The following is a 20320-nucleotide window of genomic DNA, read 5'->3' as shown; positions in this document are numbered from 1 at the left end:
CTACACATGACAAGACATACACATCACAAACAAGTAATTAATTACGGGTCTATAAAAAATAATCAATTTGACTATAAGGAAAACAAGCTAATAATTACTATATCAGCCCTCATTTGCCAGCTCTAAAGAAAGCAATACCAGTGTGGAGGTGAGCATTCACTAGGATTACTGTTCGAGGCCATTTACACATTCCAGAAATCCTTATTACACCTCTGTCGACGCTAAATTTAGCCGATTACCAGAAGGAGAGATAACATTTAAGTGTAGTTCGCAGAATACAAATTGATGGCACCTGACCTTGTGAATGAATAAGCGGATATCTGCACACTATTCACAAGATCAGAATATTTTGCTGCTCTCCACCATTACCTGAATAGCTTTGCTTTAATTGCAAAGAAAGGGATATAAAAGAACATTTTAGCTGGAATAGATCCAAATAGGGGAGAATAAGAAAACCAAGCTCTAGTAATGACATTTTTCTTATTGGTTATGTTAAAATAAAAAGTGGTTAGTGAAACAAGAACATTTATGAGGCGTAATAAACCATCAGGATTATAAATGCATACCGGAGGACTGAGAGAATCCAACAGCTGATAGGACCTCATTCTCCACGATGGGCATTATCTTTTGCTCATCTTCACTGCCTTCTTCAGAATTATGACTTAGGTTATGGTGACTGTCTTCAGACAACTCAGAAGATGAAGTAGACTCTTTCTTCTTAAGTGCTGTGGTCTTTGCCTTACTCTTCTTGGATTTTTTGCTTTTCACTTCTTCTGCAGATGGCGCACTTTCCTCCTCACTCTTAACGGTTTTCTTTTTTCCCTTCTTTGCAGTCTCTGTATTTCCTGCTTTTCTCATTTTCTTCTCCAGTTCTGAGTCATAGTTTGATGAATCAGAGTGGTTTGATCTCCGTTTTTTTGCAGTGGAGTTTCTTGTCAACTTCTTAGAAACTTCTGGACCAGAACTTGAACTTTTTCTTTTGCGTTTTCCATCCATCTTAAGGCTATCTTTATCTGTTATTTTAGATTTTTTGGCTTCACTGCAGCTCTCATGTTCTGAAGAAGAGTTGCTCATCAGCGCTGCTTTTTTAAGAACGTCAGGCATCTCCTCAGAATCAGACCCACTTTCATGGCTCTTTGTATCTGTTTTCTTTTTGTCAGATTTTCTTTTAGAAATTTTACTGGAGTCTGAAGAAGCATGTTTTGTCTTAATCTCTTTCTTTTTAGAGGACTGCTTTTTCTTTTTCTCCTTGTCTGTATCATTACTTTCTTCCTCTGTATTTGAGGAGGTCTTTTTATCAGTTTGGCGTCGTTTGGGTGTGGTTTTCACACGAGGAGACTTTCTTAACTTGGACGCTTCATTCTCAGATGATTGCTCATTACCAGAAACCTTGCTGGGGCTCATTGCTTTATCAGCATCAGAGCCATCTTCAGAAGCCTCAACTTTTGATTGCATTTTCTTAGAAGGTGACTTGGAAAGAGACACAGAAGTCAATTTCAAATTTAGTTCTTTTTTAACAGCAGACTTTGGTTCTTTTTTTCTATCTTTCTTACTTGATGTTTTTAAGCCTGATTCACTCAGCGCATTTTGAGCTTCTAGTGAAGCATCCAGGCTGTCAAATATATCTTCTGGCACAGAAGAGGGGACAGACACAACGTCCATGTCGAGTGCTTCAGGAGCATTAGACGCAAAGGATGGATCATTTTCCTGTTTCTTCGACGGTAATGGAGACTTGGCTAATTTTGATGATCTTGTCTCCTCAGCATCATTTTCAGATTCTGCACTAGACTGTTGCTCTTTCTTACTTTTATCTGTACTTCTCTTTTTGCTGTCACTTGTGAGACGCTTTGACCTTTCATTTGTCTTTTTCAACTTGTCTCTATTTTTCTCAGACTTATTTGGTCGATCTTCAATATCAGATGATTCATCCTCAACTTGAGAATCCTCTTGAGGTTGCTCACTGACCTCTAATGAAGTGTCGCCAGTGCGATTGTCTTTCTGCTTTTGCATTGTACCTTCCATCATTTCAACGTCGTTATCCTGTGCGCCCATATAGGAATCTTCTGTGATCTCTCCTTTATGGAAAGGTGACGCTTCTATATTACCGTTATCCTCATTTTCTTCGTTACCCTCTTTTTCTTCAACACTTAAATCTAATACATCACTTTGTTCTCCATTTTGAACCTGATCTGAATTTACATTTCCATCAGCACCACTGTTCTCAGACTTTCTGGACTTTACATTGCAGACATTTTTGACTCTCTCTTTTTCAGATTTAATGGCCGGCTCTTTCCGAGACTCGCTAGTTTTATCACTCTGTTTCTCTTTTGGCTGCCTATTCTCACTAACATCTCGGTTTTTCTTTGTTTTGCCAAAATCAGAAGCCATCTCTTTGATCAAACTTTCCTCCAAAGCTTGATGTGCTTTTTTAAGGTCCCCTAAAATGGACTTAAATGCCTTTAACTGTCTAAGTCTAGTACTGCGATTAGCATCCACAGTTTCGGATTCTTGCTTCAAAAAATTCACAAAACTGGAGTTCAAACTGGTTGTCGTTTCAATTATTCTTTTAGTCTTTTTTAACATTTCCTTTGGAACCATTAATGCCTTGAAGGAATAGGTTATCGCACAAGAATGCGGTTTATCCATTTGTTTATCCTGTCCATTACAACTTAGGTTTTTCAGAGTTTGGTCACAAAGCTTACTCTTATCATTGTCTACTTTCATTTTTTTCTTATTCTGCTGCAACAGCTGTTCTAAGTTATCAAAAACGCTGTCACACGCAGCTACAGAGTCCAACAGAGGTTCAGGTTCGCAAATGTAGCAATGCCATTTGCTTTCTTCATCCATTATATTAGACAATTCTTTCCGACCAAGGTTTCGGAGAATGCATTTTTTGCAGAAGGCATTGTGGCAAAAATCACAGCAGATAAGATTTCCTCCTTCAGCACACCAACTATGAAAGGAAAAAAAAAAAAATTATGAACATTATGCTCTTCTATATAACGGCCATAACATGGCTAAAAAAAGAAAAAAAAAAAGAAAAAAAAAACACAGATCAATAGACCAATTAATTAATAATAATAAAATGCCACGCCTTATCTTCTGGCACAACTTAAGTTACAGTTACCAATGTATGAATTAAATGCATACAGTAATTTAAGGTTAAGAACGATAGCTAAATTCGGCAGCCAGGCTTACTCGGTCCCTAGCCTTTCATCATTTGATAAAGATATAAAGCATAAGTGGGTGATTTTAATATCGCATTTGGAACCCACAGAGGTGAACCATCCTACTAAGTGCTCTGTACACTAAGGGTGTGTGCACACGCTGCGGATTCTGCTGCGGTTCCGCAGCAGATTTGGCCGCTGCGGGTACGCAGCAGTTTTTGCTGCGGTGTACAGTACCATTATTCCGTATGGGAATAAAAAACCACAGTGCAGACCGTGCAGATTTTTCCATGCGGTTTTCCTGCAGTTTTGAAACCGCAGAAAGAATTGACATGTCAATTCTTTCTGCGGAATCCGCAGCGGTTTCCTATCTCCACCATTGTGGAGATGGTGAAACCGCAGGGCCGAACCGCAGGATAATCCGCAAATAAACCGCAGGTCTTTTGACCTGCGGATTTACCTGCAGATTTTACAAAATCCGCACCCCATTCCGCAGCGTGTGCACGTAGCCTAAAAATGCTGTGCTACTGCAGTTACATCATAACCTACATAGTCCCAATGTCTAAATGGATCAGTAATAAAGGAGCTGTATACCAGCTCTAGTAAAAGGTTTATCCAGTTGAGTCCAGAGACACAGTGGGGAAAAATAGGGATTTTGTGTACTCACCGTAAAATCCTTTTCTCCGAGCCATTCATTGGGGGGGACACAGACAGTGGGTGTTATGCTGCTTGACACTAGGAGGACACTAAGTAAACCAGAAAAAAAGTTAACTCCTCCCCTGCAGTATACACCCTCTCGCTGGATGAGATTTCTCCAGTTCGGTGAAAAAAGCAGTAGGAGCTTACAACAGTCAATAACCATAACTATGTCAAAACCTAAGAATGCTACAATGAGACCGCAGGCTAAACAGGGTCGGTGCTGTGTCCCGCAATGACTGGCTCGGAGAAATGGATTTTACGGCGAGTACACAAAAATCCCTATTTCTCCTACGCCTCATTGGGGACACAGACAGTGGGAGGTCCTAAAGCAGTCACTGGGTGGGGAACATACATCTGCTAACACTCCATGTACCACTGAGTCAACACTGAGGTGCCGATTGCGTCTGCCGAGAGCTGCATCCGCAGAGGCCCGAGAATGAATTTGGTAATGTTTTGTAAAAGTATGCAGACTGGACCAAGTCGCAGCCTTGCAGACCTGTACTGCTGAGGCCTGGTGCCGAATGGCCCAAGAGGTGCCCACTGACCGGGTAGAGTGCACCTTAATCCCCGCTGGGACAGGCGCGATCCTGACACAGTAGGATTCCTGAATCGCCAAGCGAATCCACCTGTCTAGCGTTGCTTTTGACACAGCTAGACCCTTCCTATGCCCCTCTGGAAGTATGAACAGGGCATATGACTTGCAGAAGGGAGCCGTTCGCGAGATGTACCATCTCAGCGCCCTAACCACATCCAGGGTGTGGAGGGCCTTCTCAATATCATGGGCTGGCACCGGACAAAAGGAAGGAAAAACAATTTCCTCGTTGAGATGGAAAGAGGAGACGACCTTGGGCAAGAAGGACGGGGACGTCCTGAGAACTACCTTGTCTTGATGAAAATTCAGGAACGGAGAACGGCAGGACAGGGCTGCCAAATACGAAACTCGCCTGATGGTCGTAATTGCCACTAAAAAGACCACCTTCCAAGAGAGGACGGTCAGTGACACGTCCTGCAGCGGTTCAAAAGGAGCCTCCCGTAAGGCCCTGAGAACCAGGTTAAGGTCCCATGATTACAATGGCCTTCTATAAGGAGGCGCCACATGGGAAACTCCCTGAATGAAAGTCTTGACCTGAAGTTTGGTGGCAATTTTGCCTTGGAATAGCACTAACAAGGCCAAAATTTGGCCCTTGAGCGAACTAAGCGCGAGGCCTGATTTTAATCCGGATTGAAGGAATTCCAATATGGCCAGAATGGAAAACACCAGAGGCGATCGACCATGATCCTTGCACCACAAAAAGGTTTTCCAGGTGCAGTGATAGACGCGCCTGGACACAGTCTTCCTAGCACTAATCATGGTGGAAATCACGTCGTGAGAGAACCCAGCCTGTGCTAAAATCCAGGATTCAACAGCAAAGCGGTCAAAGACAGGGCTCTGGAGTTCTGGTGGTAAAATTGGGCCCTGTGAGAGTAGATCCATGTGAACTGGAAGTCGCATGGGGACGTCGGCGACTAGTTGTATTAGTTCTGCATACCATGCTCGGCGAGGCCAATCTGCGCGACTAGGGTCACTGGTACTCCCTCCGCTCTGATCTTCTTGATGACCCTCGGAAGCAAGGGAAGAGGGGGAAAGATGTACGGGAGCCGGAACCGGTGCCATGGCAGAACAAGAGCGTCCGCTCCGATGGCACATGGATCGCGTGATCGGGCAATGAACCGAGGAACCTTGTTGTTTAGTCTTGAGGCCATGAGATCCACATCCGGAGTCCCCCAACGATGACAAATCTGCTGAAAGACTTCCGGATGAAGAGACCACTCTCCCGAGGCAATGCCTTGGCGACTGAGAAAATCTGCCGCCCAATTTTCTACGCCTGGGATGTGGATTGCTGAGATGGGCGAATGGTTGGACTCGGCCCAATGGAGGATGTGTATCACTTCGTGCATGGCCATCCTGCTCCGGGTACCTCCCTGGCGGTTGATATACGTTACAGCCGTGGTGTTGTCGGATTGGATCCTGATGGGGTGACCTGCAAGGAGATGGTGGAAACTCCGTAGAGCTAATCTGATCGCTCATATCTCCAAAATGTTGATGGGGAGACGTGACTCTCGGACTGACCAAAGACCCTGTGCCATGTGGTGACAAAAGACTGCACCCCAGCCCAGAAGACTTGAGTCGGTGGTTACTACCAACCATCTTACTGGGAGAAAAGACCTCCCTTGATTCAGGGAGGACCTCAGTGTCCACCACCTGAGGGCTTGCCGGACCCACAATGACAGAAGGATCCGACGGTCCAGGGAGAACGGGTTCTTGTCCCAAGCTAACAGCAACGCATGTTGTAAGGGACGGAGATGGAACTGTGCAAATGGGACTGCTTCCATCGCAGCCACCATCTTTCCGAGAACTCTCATGCTGAAACAAATGGAGTGAGAAACTGGTCGGGAAAGAGTCCGCGCTGCCTGTTGTAAGCCTTGCGTCTTTTCTGGAGGGAGAATGACCAACCCGCGGGAAGTGTCCAAGATCATTCCTAAAAATGAAATCTGCTGAGCCGGTTTTGGGAAAGACTTTTCGAAGTTTATCTTCCACCCCAGGCGAGAAAGTGTACTTACTGTTGTATCAACGGATTCCTCGCAGGCTGAAAGGGACGGACCCTTGATGAGCAGGTCGTCCAGATACGGCAACACCACTACTCCCCGAGAGTGGAGAATGGCCATGACAGCCGCCATGACCTCGGTAAAGACCCTGGGGGCGGTGGCGAGTCCGAAGGGCAAGGCAACGAACGAAGTGTTCCTCGTGAATTACAAAACGAAGGAACTGCTGGTGGGACGGGCAGATCGGAATGTGAAGGTAAGCGTCCTTGATGTCGATGGATGCTAGGAACTCTCCTTTTTCCATGGAAGCGACAACTGATCTGAGAGATTCCATTCAGAATCGCCGTACCTTGAACAAACTGATTTAACAGTTTGAGTTCCAGAATGGGTCGCATCGTCCTGTCCTTTTTTGGAACCACAAAAAGGTTTGAATAAAATGCCCTGAATCTTTCGTGATGAGGGACCGGAATGATGACTCCATCGCTTAACAGAGCCTGAATAGCCCAAAGGAAGGCTCTTGTCTTTTTCTTGGGGGGAGTGGAAAGGAAAAAGCGAGTTGGAGGGGGAGAGGAAAACTATCTTGTATCCGGAGGACACCAGCTCCCTGACCCACTTGTCGTGGACGACCGCGAACCAGGTGTGGCTGAAGTAGGGGACCGCCTACTTTGTCGGTGTCCGCCAGATACCGCAACAAGCCATTGGGTAGATCTATGAGATCTGGCTCCCCTAGATCCAGAAGCCCTAGGCCTGGGTTTCCAAGAGCGGTTAGGTCTGTATGAGACCTGGGAGCCTCTGTCTCCGCGCGGGGACCAACCTGATCCGGAAGAGAAGGTAGAGGACGACCAACCGGAGTTGTTGCGAAAAGATGGAAAACGCATAGGCTGTTGGTTGCGAAACGACCGAACGGCCTTTTCTTGAGGAAGGAATTTACTTTTTCCCCCTGGTAGTATCAGAAGTGAGCTGATCCAGTTTCTCTCCAAAAAGACGACCAGTTTGAAAGGGGAGAGAAGTCAACGATCTTTTAGATGTAACATCCGCTCATCAGTCGCGGAGCCATAGGGCTCTTCTAATGGAGATCGCATTAGCGGCAGTTTGAGCAGCGCAATTGGCGGCATCAAAAGAAGCATCCACTACAAAGTCCGCTGCGTGAATTATCTGCCTGGCGACAGTGGTTGCCGCCAGAGGAAGATTGGTGCCCTGGGAGGAAGTAATCAAGGCTTCTGCCCAAGCGCCCATTGCCTTAGCGACCCAAATTGCCGCGAAAGATGGAAAAAGCGCTGCTCCTGAAGCTTCAAAAAACTGAACGGGCAAGGTAATTAATTAGACGATCGGAGGGGTTTCTGACTGAGGAACCTTCAGAAACGGATAGGAGCGTTTTAGAACCAAGACGTGATACAGGAGGGTCCACCAGAGGGGACTGTAACCAATCCTTCATTAGGTCTGGATCAAAAGGGTATTTAGCCTCAGTAGACACTTGCTCCGTGAACCGCTTATGTGGACGATCCCTATGTTTCTGGACAATTTCCTTAAACTCCGGATGGCTGGTAAATAACCTGCGCACACGCTTGGTTTTCTTAAATGAGATAGGGTGTGTTGGAGCGGGAATATTTTCCTCATCCAACTTCAGAATCCTGTTGACTGATTCTATAAGAGAATCAAGCGACTCTTGATCAGTTGGGGGATTCTGAGGGGCTGACGTGTCAGATTAGAATTCAGTCATGCTCGCTGTGAACCTCAGGAGAGGGAGAGCGAGACAGGAGTCGCCGATGCTGAGGCACGAATGGGACTAGGGGACGCGTCATGGGTCCGCTTTCTAGAGACCTGACCATCCTTTAAACGAGTACGGCCCCTGCTGGTGGACGGTTCCCGGCCGACGCCAGAGCCCTCCTCGGGAGGCAAGGACGCTTTCTGACCTAAAGAGTCCTCCCAGAGGGAGAATACAGCTTGGGTCAGAGACTCCACCGACCATGACAGGGACGCAGCCCACTCAGGGGTACTAAACGCAGGAGGCCCGTCGGCAGCGAGGGGCGTTTGAGCGCAGGCCGGGTAGCAGACCATGCATAACGGATTAGTCTGTGCACTGGGTAAGGCAGATTTGCAAGTGGTACACGGTAAAAAACGCAGTGTGCTTCTTAGCAGCCAGTTTAGCCTCCTTAGATTGAGACATAGCGCTCCTGAAAGGGTTAACGGCAGAGTGTCTGCAGCTGGAGGGAATGTGCCTGGAAGGGGTTAAGCTTTAATCTGAGGGCAGATGCAGCTTACCCACGGTCCTGTGAAGTGTCCCCCAGGAGGAAGCGGTGGCCCTGTGGTGTCACCCAGTATCCGGCAGAGTGCACGCCTCACAGCTCGTGTCCAGAGCAGGCTGAGGTAAAAGACATGGCCCCCAAGATTAGAATTGCACGTCTCGTAAGGAATGAGAAGCGCCAAGAGGGGGCAGCGACGTTAGCACGGGCGGCGCTATTCAAATTGCGGCCTAAACTTTTGGTCTACCCGCGGTAGGCGCCGGGGGCGGCGCTATTCAAATTGCGGCCTAGTAGGCTGGAAAAGCCGGGGACTACATTTTTGCCCTACCCAAGCGCCGAGAACAGGTGGGGGGGCCATGATGGGGCGCCGGTGCACCGCCGCTAACGCTAAGTCAGCACTTCTCCCGGGGACCAGGACCCGACCCCATACCTCCCCACTCCAGTGCTTGGCAGGCCGCGCTGTCCGGGGCCATCCATGCAGGCTTTCATCCTCCTGCGCTGATGTAGCAGAGCTGTAGGAGCTCTTAAAGGGGTATACTCAATCAATCCTCCCTATGGCAGGGGGATGGAGAGCTATGGGGCTGATTCAGGGCATTCGGAAGCGCTGTTCCAGTCTTCTCCATTGCACTCCATGCGCTTTCCCTCGTATCCGTGGATTACCGGGACCGTAAAGATCATCGCCAGAGGAATCAGCCCCAATCATCGCAGGAAAGTGTACAGGGAGGTATACTTCGCGTGCTTGCCTGTTGGTTCGGGGGGAGAGCGGGCCGTAGAAAGGAACCGTCGCCCCCTTCACTCCGTTAATTAAAAAATAAAAATTTACAGAAAAATCAAAAATAAAATAAAAACGGTGGGGTCTGAAACCAGACCCAAGTGCCTCCTGCAGACACTAAGCAAGAACTGGAGAAATCTAATCCAGCGAGAGGGTGTATACTGCAGGGGAGGCGTTAACTTTTTTCTGATTTACTTAGTGTCCTCCTAGTGGCAAGCAGCATAACACCCACTGTCTGTGTCCCCCAATGAGGCGTAGGAGAAATAAGTATTTGATACACTGCTGATTTTGCAAGTTTTCACACCTACAAAAAATGGAGAAGTCTAATTTTTTATCGTAGGTACACTTGCCCTATGCGACAGAATCTAAAAATGAGGGGGGAAAAAAAATCACTTATGAATTTTACATAATTTATTTGCATTTTATTGCATGAAATAATTATTTGATACAATAAAAACATAGAACTTAATATTTGGCACAGAAACCTTTAAGTTAGAGAGGTCAGCAGTTTCCTGTAGTTCTTGACCAAGTTTGCACACACTGCAGCAAGGATTCTGGCCCACTCCTCCATACTGATCTTCTCCAGATCTTTAAGTTTCTGGGCTGTCGCTGGGCAACATTGAGTTACAGCTCCCTCCACAGATTTTCTATTGGGTTCAGGTCTGGAGACTGGCTAGGGCACTCCAGGACCTCAAAATGCTTGTTACAGAGGAACTCCTTAGTTTCCCCGGCTGTGTTTCGGGTCATTGTCATAGAATGGTAGAGTTGGAAGGGACCTCCTGGGTCATTTGGTCCAAATCCCCCCCCCCCCCACTCAAAGCAGGATTCACCAAATACAGCCTCTGTTTGAAGACTTCCATTGAAGGAGAACTCACCACCTCTTGCGGCAGCCTGTTCAACTCCTAGATCACCCTCACTGTCAAAAATGTTTTTCTAATATCTAATCTGTCTCCTCCCATTCAGTTTCATCCCATTACTTCGTCTTTCCTTGTGCAAATGAGAATAAAGATGATCCTTCTACAATGTGACAGCCCTTGAAACATTCCCAAATCCTGTAACGGTCCTCATAGGACATGGTTTGCAGACAGGTCACCATTCTGGTCGCTCTTCTCTGGAACTTGCTGCAGTTTGTTGATGTCTTTTTTAAAATGTGGTGCCCAAAACTGGCCACAGTATTCCAAATGAAGCCTGACCAAAGAGGAGTAGAGGGCAATAATGACTTCAAGAGATCTAGACTGTATGCTTCTGTTAATACATCCCATAATTGTATTTGCCTTTTTTGCTGCTGCATCACCCTGTTGACTCATGTTCAGTTTATGATCTATTAGTACACCCTTGTCTTTTCACATGTGCTGTTGCTTAGCCATATTCCTCCCTTTCTGAAATGTTTTTTTCATTTTTATTGCCCAGATGTAGTACTTTGGTTTTTAACAGGGAAAAATGCATTCTGTTGATTGCTGCCCACTGCTCCAGTTAATTTATATCTTTGAATCCTCTCTCTCTTCTCTAGTATTAGCTATCCCTCATAGATTTGTGTCACCAGAAAATTTATTCAGTGTACCCTCAATTCTTTCATCTAAGTCATTGGTAAAGATGTTGAACAATACAGGGCCCAGGACAGAGCCCTGTGGTACCCCCACTTGAGACATTCTTCCAACTGGATGTGCAGCCATTTACGACCACTCTGTGGGTCCAATCACTAAGCCAGTTATGAATCCACCTAACAGTTCCCTTGTTAATTCCATACTTTCAGCTGCATCACATCTAATGTGGAGTACTTAATTATTTGTACTGGGTCCAACTAGGGGTCTGTATGTAGGGGAGACAAGGCAAAAGCATAAGGATGAATCCTCACCGCCACACAATAAAAAAAAAAAAAAAAAAAAAAAAAAAGGGTACATCTACCCTGTGACAAAACATTTTTGTATGCCTGATGACAGCACCATATACAGGAGGCTACTTGTATGGAAAGGTAACGTCAATTCTCAGAGAGACAGAAGAGTCTGGGAGTATAAACTTATGACAACCTTTGACACACTCAGTGCAGGAATGAATGTGTCTCAAGGATTTGTGTCTTTTTACATAAGTTAAGGAATTTTCTCCTCTGACCTTGTGGAGGCATCAGGACCATGGATCAGACCTCAAACACTGGACAATGACAGTTTCACCCTCCTCATCTATGAACTGTTCCAATATTTATGGCCACAACTGTTTCTCCCTCTCCCATGATGATCTTTCTGCCTCACGTCACTTGTCTTATCTACTGCATTATTTCTCTGCTGTGTTGTGTATAAATGTGATTCTTCAGATTATGTATTAGTTAGCCTCATGAAGAGACCCGAGTAGTCTAGAAAGCTTGAAATTTGTTACCATATTTTCAGTTAGCCATTAAAAGGTATCAACCACTGAGGACTCTCAATTCTAAATATTTTTCTATTCCGTATGTAGTCATTTTTTCAATAAGGATGGTGTCAAATGCTCAAGATATACTATATCTACAGCATTTCCCTGACTCACCCTGTCAGTGATTCTGTCATAGAAGGAAATTAAGTTAGTCTCACATGACTTATTAGTTACAAACCCATGCTGACTTTGGTTAATCACTTCATTGTTATCTAGGTACTTACATAAATGTTGTTTAATAATTTGTTGAAGGATCTTTCCTGGTATAGATATCTGACTCACCAGCCTATAGTTCCCTGCTTCCTCCTTCTTCCCTTTTTTTAAGAGAACATTTGCTCTTCTCCAGTCTTCTGGGACTTCTCCTGTTCTCCGACAATTTTCAATGATTATGGAGTGTGGTTCAAAAATTTCTTCTGCTATCTACTTGAGTACTCTGGGATGCAAGTCATCTGGACCTGGAGACTTGAATTCATTTATGTCAGCCAGCTAAGTATTACCTCAGTCTGTTTATAGATAGCCTGGATTCTTCTAGTCCTTTAATAGGACAGTGAAGATCCGTTGATGTTACATTTCCTTTCTGAGAGAAAACAGATGCAAAATAGGAATTTAAAAGTTCGGTTTTCTCAACATCGTTTTTTTACCATTTCATCATTTTCATCCTGTAAAAATCCTATAGCATCTTTTGACTTTTCTTTTACTTTTGACATATCCCCAAAATTTTTTCTTTGCTTTGACATCTCTGGCAAGCCTTAATTAATTGTCCGCTTTAGCTAATCTGATTTGTGTCCTACAGGTTGTGCAGATTGCATTATAATCTTCCTTAGCTATGCCTCCCTCTTTCCATTTGTCATGTTGCAAGATGCAGCGACGACCCACCTTCAATGCTCTTACTCAGGAGGTTGTTGGGCAAAATATCGCGATACATGACCCCATTCCTCCTCCCTTCAATAAAGTGCAGTTGTCCTGTCCCCTTTGCAGAAAAGCACCCTCAAAGTATGAGGTTTCCCTTAACATGCTTCTTCTTCCTCCAAACACCGCAAGTGGAGTTGATACCAAAAAGATCTATTTTGGTCTCATCGAACCACATGACCTTCTCCCATGCCTCCTCTGGATTATCCAGATGGTATTTAGCAAACTTCAAACACGACATGTGCTGGCGTGAGCAGGGGCACTTTGCGTGTCCTGCAGGATTTTAATCCATGACAGCATAGGGTGTTCCTAATGCTAATGTTTGAGACTGTGGTCCCATCTCTCTTTAGGTCATTTGACCAAGTCCTCCCATGTAATTCAGGGCAGATTCCTGACCTCTCTCAGAATCATTCTGACCCCACGAGGAGCCCCAGACTGAGGAAGATTGACAGTCATCTTGTATTTCTTCCATTTTCTAATTGCCTTCTCACCAAGGTGCTTGCTTCTTGTCCTGTAGCCCATCGCAGCTTTGTGCAGGTCTACAATTTTGTCCCTGGTGTCCCTAGACAGCTCCTTGGTCTTGGACATGGTGGAGAGGTTGAAGTGTGATTGAGTGTGTGGACAGCTGTCTTATACAGGTAACAACTTCAAGCAGATGCAATTAATACAGATGATGAGTACAGAGTAGGAGGGCTTTTTAAAGACAAACTAACAGGTCTGTGAGAGGCAGAATTCTTGCTGGTTGGCAGGTGATCAAATACTTCCATAATGTGATTTTCTGGATTCCATCTCTGACAGTTGAAGTGTACATACAATAAAAGTTACAGACCTCTCCATTCTTTGTAGGTGGGAAAACTTGCAAAATCGGCAGTGTATCAAATACTTATTTTCCCCATTGTATATAGTCAGAATGTTCATGGTTTAGATTTAAAAGAAAGCCATCACGATGGGATTGAAGACTTTCAGATTTAAAAAAAAAAAAGAAAATCAGCAGCCCTCAAACTATATAGCCATATAGGTATCTTAGCCCTATTAAAATTATACCTATAAAGGGAACATGGCAGTAAATTCATGCTTCCCAAACCAAAGGTAGCATGAATCAAAGCTGGGCTCCACAGCTGCAGCCAGGTCCGTTTTATTTAAAACACTCTTTTTTTTTTTGCATTTGGGAGTTTGGGGGGGGGGGGGGGGGGGGGTGACAAAAGATGTGTTGCTCCTTTGGAAAATATCAACCTGTCTAAATTTAACCTAAGGTTTAAAAATGAATGAAAATTCTATCACTATCCAAATTATTGTATTCAGTAGTACATGTATCCTATATGAGCATCTAATCACAATGTTTAGATGAAGTGAAAAAAAAGTTCTGTCCATCCATCTGGGCGGCCTCCTGACAAGAAGTAGTCATGGCTCTACATGTGAAAGAGCTGAATACACATTCAATGTTAACAGACATCTTGCTCAGCACATTCACAGGTAGAGGAGGATATCACACGTAGAGCAGTGGGCACGATTACAGCCCTTGCACAGTGTGACAGTCTTTTCCACAGATAACATGAAACCGTAAGCAATAAACATGGAGGTCATGGCTGTGCAGAGAATTTATAACAGCTCAGAATTCTGACTCATTCAATACAAGTGTTGTCCATGAATGCTCATTTCCCCTTTGTAAACAATGCATTATGCATTCAGACAATATAATCCCTTTATAGGATAAGATGGAGGAGGAATGCAACTCACCGACATTGTTCATCCATTCCATCGGCATCACGGTTGATGTCATCACTCATGTAATACTTATAGCAAGTCTGAGATTAAAAGTCAGAAACGACAAAAAAGCAAGAAAAACCTTATTAAAAATGTACAAAAATACGTTAAAACAGGTGAAAACACTACAAAATTCACCAATCTGAGGTTTACACCTGATTCAGTATGGACATGAAATGAGCACCTGTGCATCAATATGGTTACAAATACCTGAATGGCTTACTCCTTTATTATTCTGGTGTCCTACTGATCTGAACATGCTCAAAAACCAGATCTACCTAAATCAGCCAAACCTGCAACAATCAACAATATGGAGACTATAGTATAGAGGGGCCAGAGCAAAGGCCTAATAAAGAGGATGCCACTTTTTTAGTCAGAATTGAAAGCTACAATTACTTATCTGGTTAAGGCTGCTTAGATAAACGTCTCAGAACACAATCATGTATACCTTACAAATGAGGACTTTGAGAGCAGGATGCCTGCAAATGGAGTCTTTGTGAAAGTGATTTACTTGTTGTCCACATGCTGTACAAGTCACAATCCCGTGGAGGCCTTCCTCTACAAGAAAGAACAACAGGGATCAGGGGTGTGCGATTAAAAAGTCCAATTACATCTACTTAAGTAAAACTGTGTACTATCCTTATGACTGCAATAAAAGTTGCCTGGCATCAGTACAGCCACAAAATTTAATACTAGCACCTTGCATTGCTAAGTATTCAGCTGATTTTTTTGTCCCAATGAAAATTCACCGATAAAGACAAGAGTTAAAGCCTGTGGAAGCATGTACTCTGTCTTGGGTTTTCCAGTTTATGTAAGTAACCGTATTTATTGTATAAGAAAAAAGTAAAGTGGTGGTAGACAAATAGGATTATGGTATAACTACTTATGTACTATCATTAGGGAAGGCTCACCGATGTCCCCTAATAGATATTCCTGTGCCGGCACATGGCTAGTGACTAATATGAAGAGGGCTCGCTGAATGATAATTTTCAAGCTTTGACGCTATTTAAAGGGGTTGTCCGGGCTTTTCACATAATCTCAGTGCATATCTGGGCTGCAAAATTATGACATTAAGTAATTTACTTTATGTCAGGGGTCCCCAACCGCCGGTCCGCGGCCCAGCACCGGGCCGCTGCAGTGCCCTTGCCGGTCCGCGGACACAAGGGGAGCCAGGGGCGGTCAGTGGCGTAGCGGGGGCTGGGGCGACGCGCAGCAGTTCTTAGCGGCGTGTGTAGCGGTGGCCAGGGAGCGATCAAGCAGCTCCGCTGCCTGCAAGAGGGAATAGCAGGAGCGGAGCTGCAAGGACCCGTCCAGCTTCCTGCCCGCCGCCCGCGCTTCCTGTCTCTGACAGACACAGAGAGGAGCGCGCCGCTGCTGTGTCAGAGCAAGGAAGCGCGGGCGATGCTGCGACAGGTGAGAGGAGAGAGGTGGTGTGTGTATGTCTGTCTGTGTCTGTCTGTCTGTCTGTCTGTCTGTCTGTCTGTCTGTGTGTGTGTGTGTATGTCTGTCTGTGTGTATGTCTGTCTGTGTGTGTGTACATGTCTGTCTGTGTGTGTACATGTCTGTCTGTGTGTGTACATGTCTGTCTGTGTGTGTACATGTCTGTCTGTGTGTGTACATGTCTGTCTGTGTGTGTACATGTCTGTCTGTGTGTGTACATGTATGTGTACGTGTGTGTGTGTGTGTGTGTGTGTGTGTGTGTGTGTGTGTGTGTGTGTGTGTGTGTGTGTGTGTGTGTGTGTGTGTCGGTCTGTGTTTGTGTAGCCTGGCCCTGGAGGAGAGGGGGACATGAGGAGAAGGCCATGAGGGGAGTGATGGGGTGAAGGCAATGATGGGGAGAGGGGAGTGATGGGGTGAAGGCAATGATGGGGAGACGGCAGTGATGGGGAGAGGGGAGTGATGGGGTGAAGGCAATGATGGGGAGACGGCAGTGATGGGGAGAGGGGAGTGATGGGGTGAAGGCAATGATGGGGAGAGGGGAGTGATGGGGTGAAGGCAATGATGGGGAGAGGGGAGTGATGGGGAGACGGCAGTGATGGAGAGAGGGGAGTGATGGGGTGAAGGCAATGATGGGGAGAAGGGAGTGATGGGGTGAAGGCAATGATGGGGAGAAGGGAGTGATGGAGCACTCATTCAAAACCTATGGTGAGTTGAGTCACATTATAAATGTTATTTAATTATAAGTATGCACTGCTAAACTACAACAGTGTCCATAGCCCCGCCCCCTTATGACCAAAGCCCCTCCCCTGCCACACCTCCATCCCCGCCCTGCCATGGAAGAATGGTCTTGCTTGAAACCGATCCCTGGTGCAAAAAAGGTTGGGGACCACTACTTTATGTCACCAGTTTGCACGGTTTTCTAGATATTCTGAACAGAATGTCCAAGGGGGGGTGTGTTATGGCAATGAAATGATAACTGGTCGTTTCCTCCTACTCTACTAAAAACATGCCGTCTGTAGCAACAACCCCAGCCTCCATAGCTACAGGCCCTCCCCGGCCACATAAAGAAGCCCTCCTCACAGTAACAAATCCTCCCCGTCGCTCAATTCCCCCCCCCTTCCCCATTCGCCTCCCTGCCGCTCCATTCTCCTCTGGTCTTCACATTGCCGGTGAAAGCTGCAGCAGGGAAGGAGCGGGTCATGTGACAGGCTCTGTGCATGGCACTTCAGCCCGCCTGTCACATGACCCGCTCATTCCCGGCTGCAGCTTTCACCGGCAATGTGAAGAAGACTGGGGTGAGACGGACCTGCGTGGTGTGGGGGGGGAATGGAGCGGCGGGGAAGATTTGTTACTGTGTGAGGAGGGCTTCTTTATGTGGCCGGGGAGGGCCTGTAGCTATGGAGGGTGGGGTTGTTGCTACAGACGGCATGTTTTTAGTAGAGTAGGAGGAAACGACCAGTTCTCATTTCAATGCTAGAACACACCCCCCCTTGGATGTTCTGTTCAGAATATCTAGAAAACCGTGCAAACTGGTGACAAAGTAACTTACTTATAGTCATAATTCTGCAGCCCAGATATGCACTGAGATTATGTGAAAATCCTGGACAACCCCTTTAATCTATACGGTCACAGAAAACAGAGCTGGCTTAAACGGGTTGTCCGGTCAAAATCGTTAAGTGTGCAGTCACTCTGTATGACTGCAGACTTTTGAACCCCCCCCCAGCGTACGCACTGTATGTTGGGGGTAAATCTGAAGCCTGCAGTCACACAGAGTGACTGCAGACTTATCTGTTTTGACCTAACAACCCCTTTGACCTGACTACTGAGTCAGCCCGCCTCATTCCTGCCCAACACTGGTGACTAAAAAGCTCTTATTTCAGGCCAAGGGCTAGAAAAAGAGCTAACAGAATCTAGAATCAACAGTAAAACAAGGACACTGATGGAGCTTTCCTAATACAAGTACATCTATAGTAGAACATTCATAATTTGTTGACCCCTTTTTCTTTATATACCCAAGAGTCCCACTGCTAGGGACCAAAAACCATGAAAGATTTCCTGTAATTCCCATTTTGAAAGGCCAACTAACAAGGAGGTAAGGACTCCCATTCTCCTGACTGTTCCCTACTGTGGGACCCCTCAGAAATTAGAAACTTAGCACCAATGATGGTATCTGTTGAACATTGTCTTGAATGTTAAAAGGGTATTCCCATCTCCAAAAATCCTCTCTCAATATGTTGTAGGTATAATATTATTAAATACCTGCAATTGGAAATGTTCTTCTGATAAGTTATGTCGCTTAATCCATGTGCAGGGCACTGAAGTAGTTTAGGTATTCATGGTTAAGACCACTTGAAACTGTCACTATGAGTGGTCATAACCATGGACACATACGCTACTGCAATGCCCTGCAGATGGGGTAAGCGACATAGCTGCACAAATAACAAAAAGAAATTACAGTTCCAGCAAAGTGGATGGGATTTATAAAAATCTAATGCCCACCGTTTCTTCTCTCTTTTTACCTTTCGTAAACTGACTTGCTGTGGGTATGAAATCTGCAATTTGTCAACTTATCCTGCATGCACGCTGAGTGTGCAGATTTCCCCAATAGAATTGCATTATATGTGGAAAATCCATAGGTAGAAACGCATATAATACATACGACTACCAGTAAAGGTTTGTCAAAGCCAAAAAAAGCAGCTTAATTTAAAACATCACATACAAAACAAAGACAAACTGCAACGTCATTATAGAAGTAAAAATATTTCTCTCTCACTTCATTGGGGGACACAGGAAACCATGGGTGTATGCTACTGCCACTAGGTTGACACTATGCAAAAAAAGGGTTAGGCTCCTCCCCAGCAGTATACACCCACCAACTGGCATAAAGCTAAATCAGTTTTAGCTTAGTGTCAGTAGGAGGTGGACACTGGCTGCTCTTAGCCCCGTATCTGCCATTAGACTTGGTTGCTTTTTTTTTTTTTTATTAATGTCTATTTTTCAGATACAGCTTGTGATCTGGGAGATGGGAGTGTAACTGGTCACTCCGCTCTCCCCCCTAGAGACCGGGAGAACAGTGTGGGAATGCGTCAATACTATACCCTCTTCTGTCTACCAGGCAGGACTCCCATGCCTCCTAACACTTCAAGCATGTTTGTGGCATCTTGCCACTACCCCCCCACGCTGCCCACCCTCCATAACCGGTCACTCAGGGGAGGAAGAAGGAAGATGCGGACTGGTCCTTGCCACCATGCCCCTATGTCGCCAGCCCTCCATAGCCGGTTGCTCAGGGAAGGAAGACTGAATCATTACCCGACGGCTACCGGAGATGCCCAGTGGCCCCAAGGTCTACATACAGATTCGTCTGCCAGAGCCATATCTGCGAAGAGGGATACGGGATCTTCTGGACAGGTATGAATTTGGCAGCAGGGGGCTCCTTAAATTTAAAAAAAAAAAAAAAAAAAATCTTCATATATTTTTATATTCTAGAGGTCTTGACCAGAGGGTGGAGAACATCCATGGGGTATCCATTTTACATCGCCATCTTACGGTCCCATCCCTGGCTCCTCTGGCGATTTGCAGCGCCTACTGCACTTCCCCTCTTCCCCCTGCGGCCTCCCATCTCTACTTTAGTCCCCGGCTTCAATTTGGGCCTACTACAGCGCTAGGCCACGACTCCCGCTGGCCAGCCAATCACTGACGCCAACGCTCCGCCTGGCTCTGGCCACCCTTCCTGGCCTATAAGCACAGCTCTCTCTTCTCTGGCCCAGCTCTCTCTTCACTGGCCCTGCAGCGCTGCGTGCCTCCTCCAGAGCCCCCCCCATCCTTAAATCAACCAGGAATTCTGCGCACCTAACAGGCTCCACCCATGAAGCAGCGCCATCTTCTCACCGCTCTGCAGCCTCACAGCAGCAGCTTCCGGTAGGCCACTACTTCAGCGTCTCCTCTCACCGCTCTGCAGCCTCACAGCAGCAGATCCCTGTCTGGCACTCTGCAGCTCTTCTCAATTAATTGCACCAGGCCAGGACCCAGGTCTGTAAGCTCTGTCACGGGGGGGTGTCGGCTCTCATCCCTGGCAGATCTCCCCTGGCACATAGCTTTTCTCTCCCTCTATGTCAATCCTTAGGGAGCCTCACTCCCATTCTAGTATACGTCGCATGTTCTTCCTGTAACAAGAAGTTTCCCTCTGGTCAGACCTCATCCCTCTGCCTTAATTGCAGACCATCTAATATAATGTCCCAGGAGCCTCCCACTACTCGCAACGAGTGCGCCCCCTCCTGAATTGGTGACATCTCTATCTCAAGTCAGTAGCTGACCTAACCAAGGTATCTCACACTTTGGTC

At 45.9% G+C, this 20320-nt stretch overlaps 1 protein-coding gene across 1 annotated transcript in view; it reads right to left on the bottom strand.

Annotated features, from left to right (window-relative positions):
* The window catches only part of ATRX (ATRX chromatin remodeler), a 348862-nt gene that overhangs the window by 254524 nt on the left and 74018 nt on the right, over window positions 1-20320 (bottom strand). Inside the window, exons 8-10 of the mRNA XM_073556201.1 lie at window positions 14989-15098; window positions 14514-14581; window positions 567-2953 (exon numbers count right to left, since the gene is read on the bottom strand). Of these exons, the coding sequence (XP_073412302.1) occupies window positions 567-2953; window positions 14514-14581; window positions 14989-15098 (2565 nt within the window). The remainder of the gene's footprint in view (window positions 1-566; window positions 2954-14513; window positions 14582-14988; window positions 15099-20320) is intronic.

The sequence above is a fragment of the Dendrobates tinctorius genome, unplaced genomic scaffold (genome assembly GCF_039654945.1).
Source record: "Dendrobates tinctorius isolate UK_male_01 unplaced genomic scaffold, ASM3965494v1 ptg000231l, whole genome shotgun sequence".
NCBI classification, from domain to species: Eukaryota; Metazoa; Chordata; class Amphibia; order Anura; family Dendrobatidae; genus Dendrobates; species Dendrobates tinctorius.
This window is presented reverse-complemented; position numbering and strand designations above follow the sequence as displayed.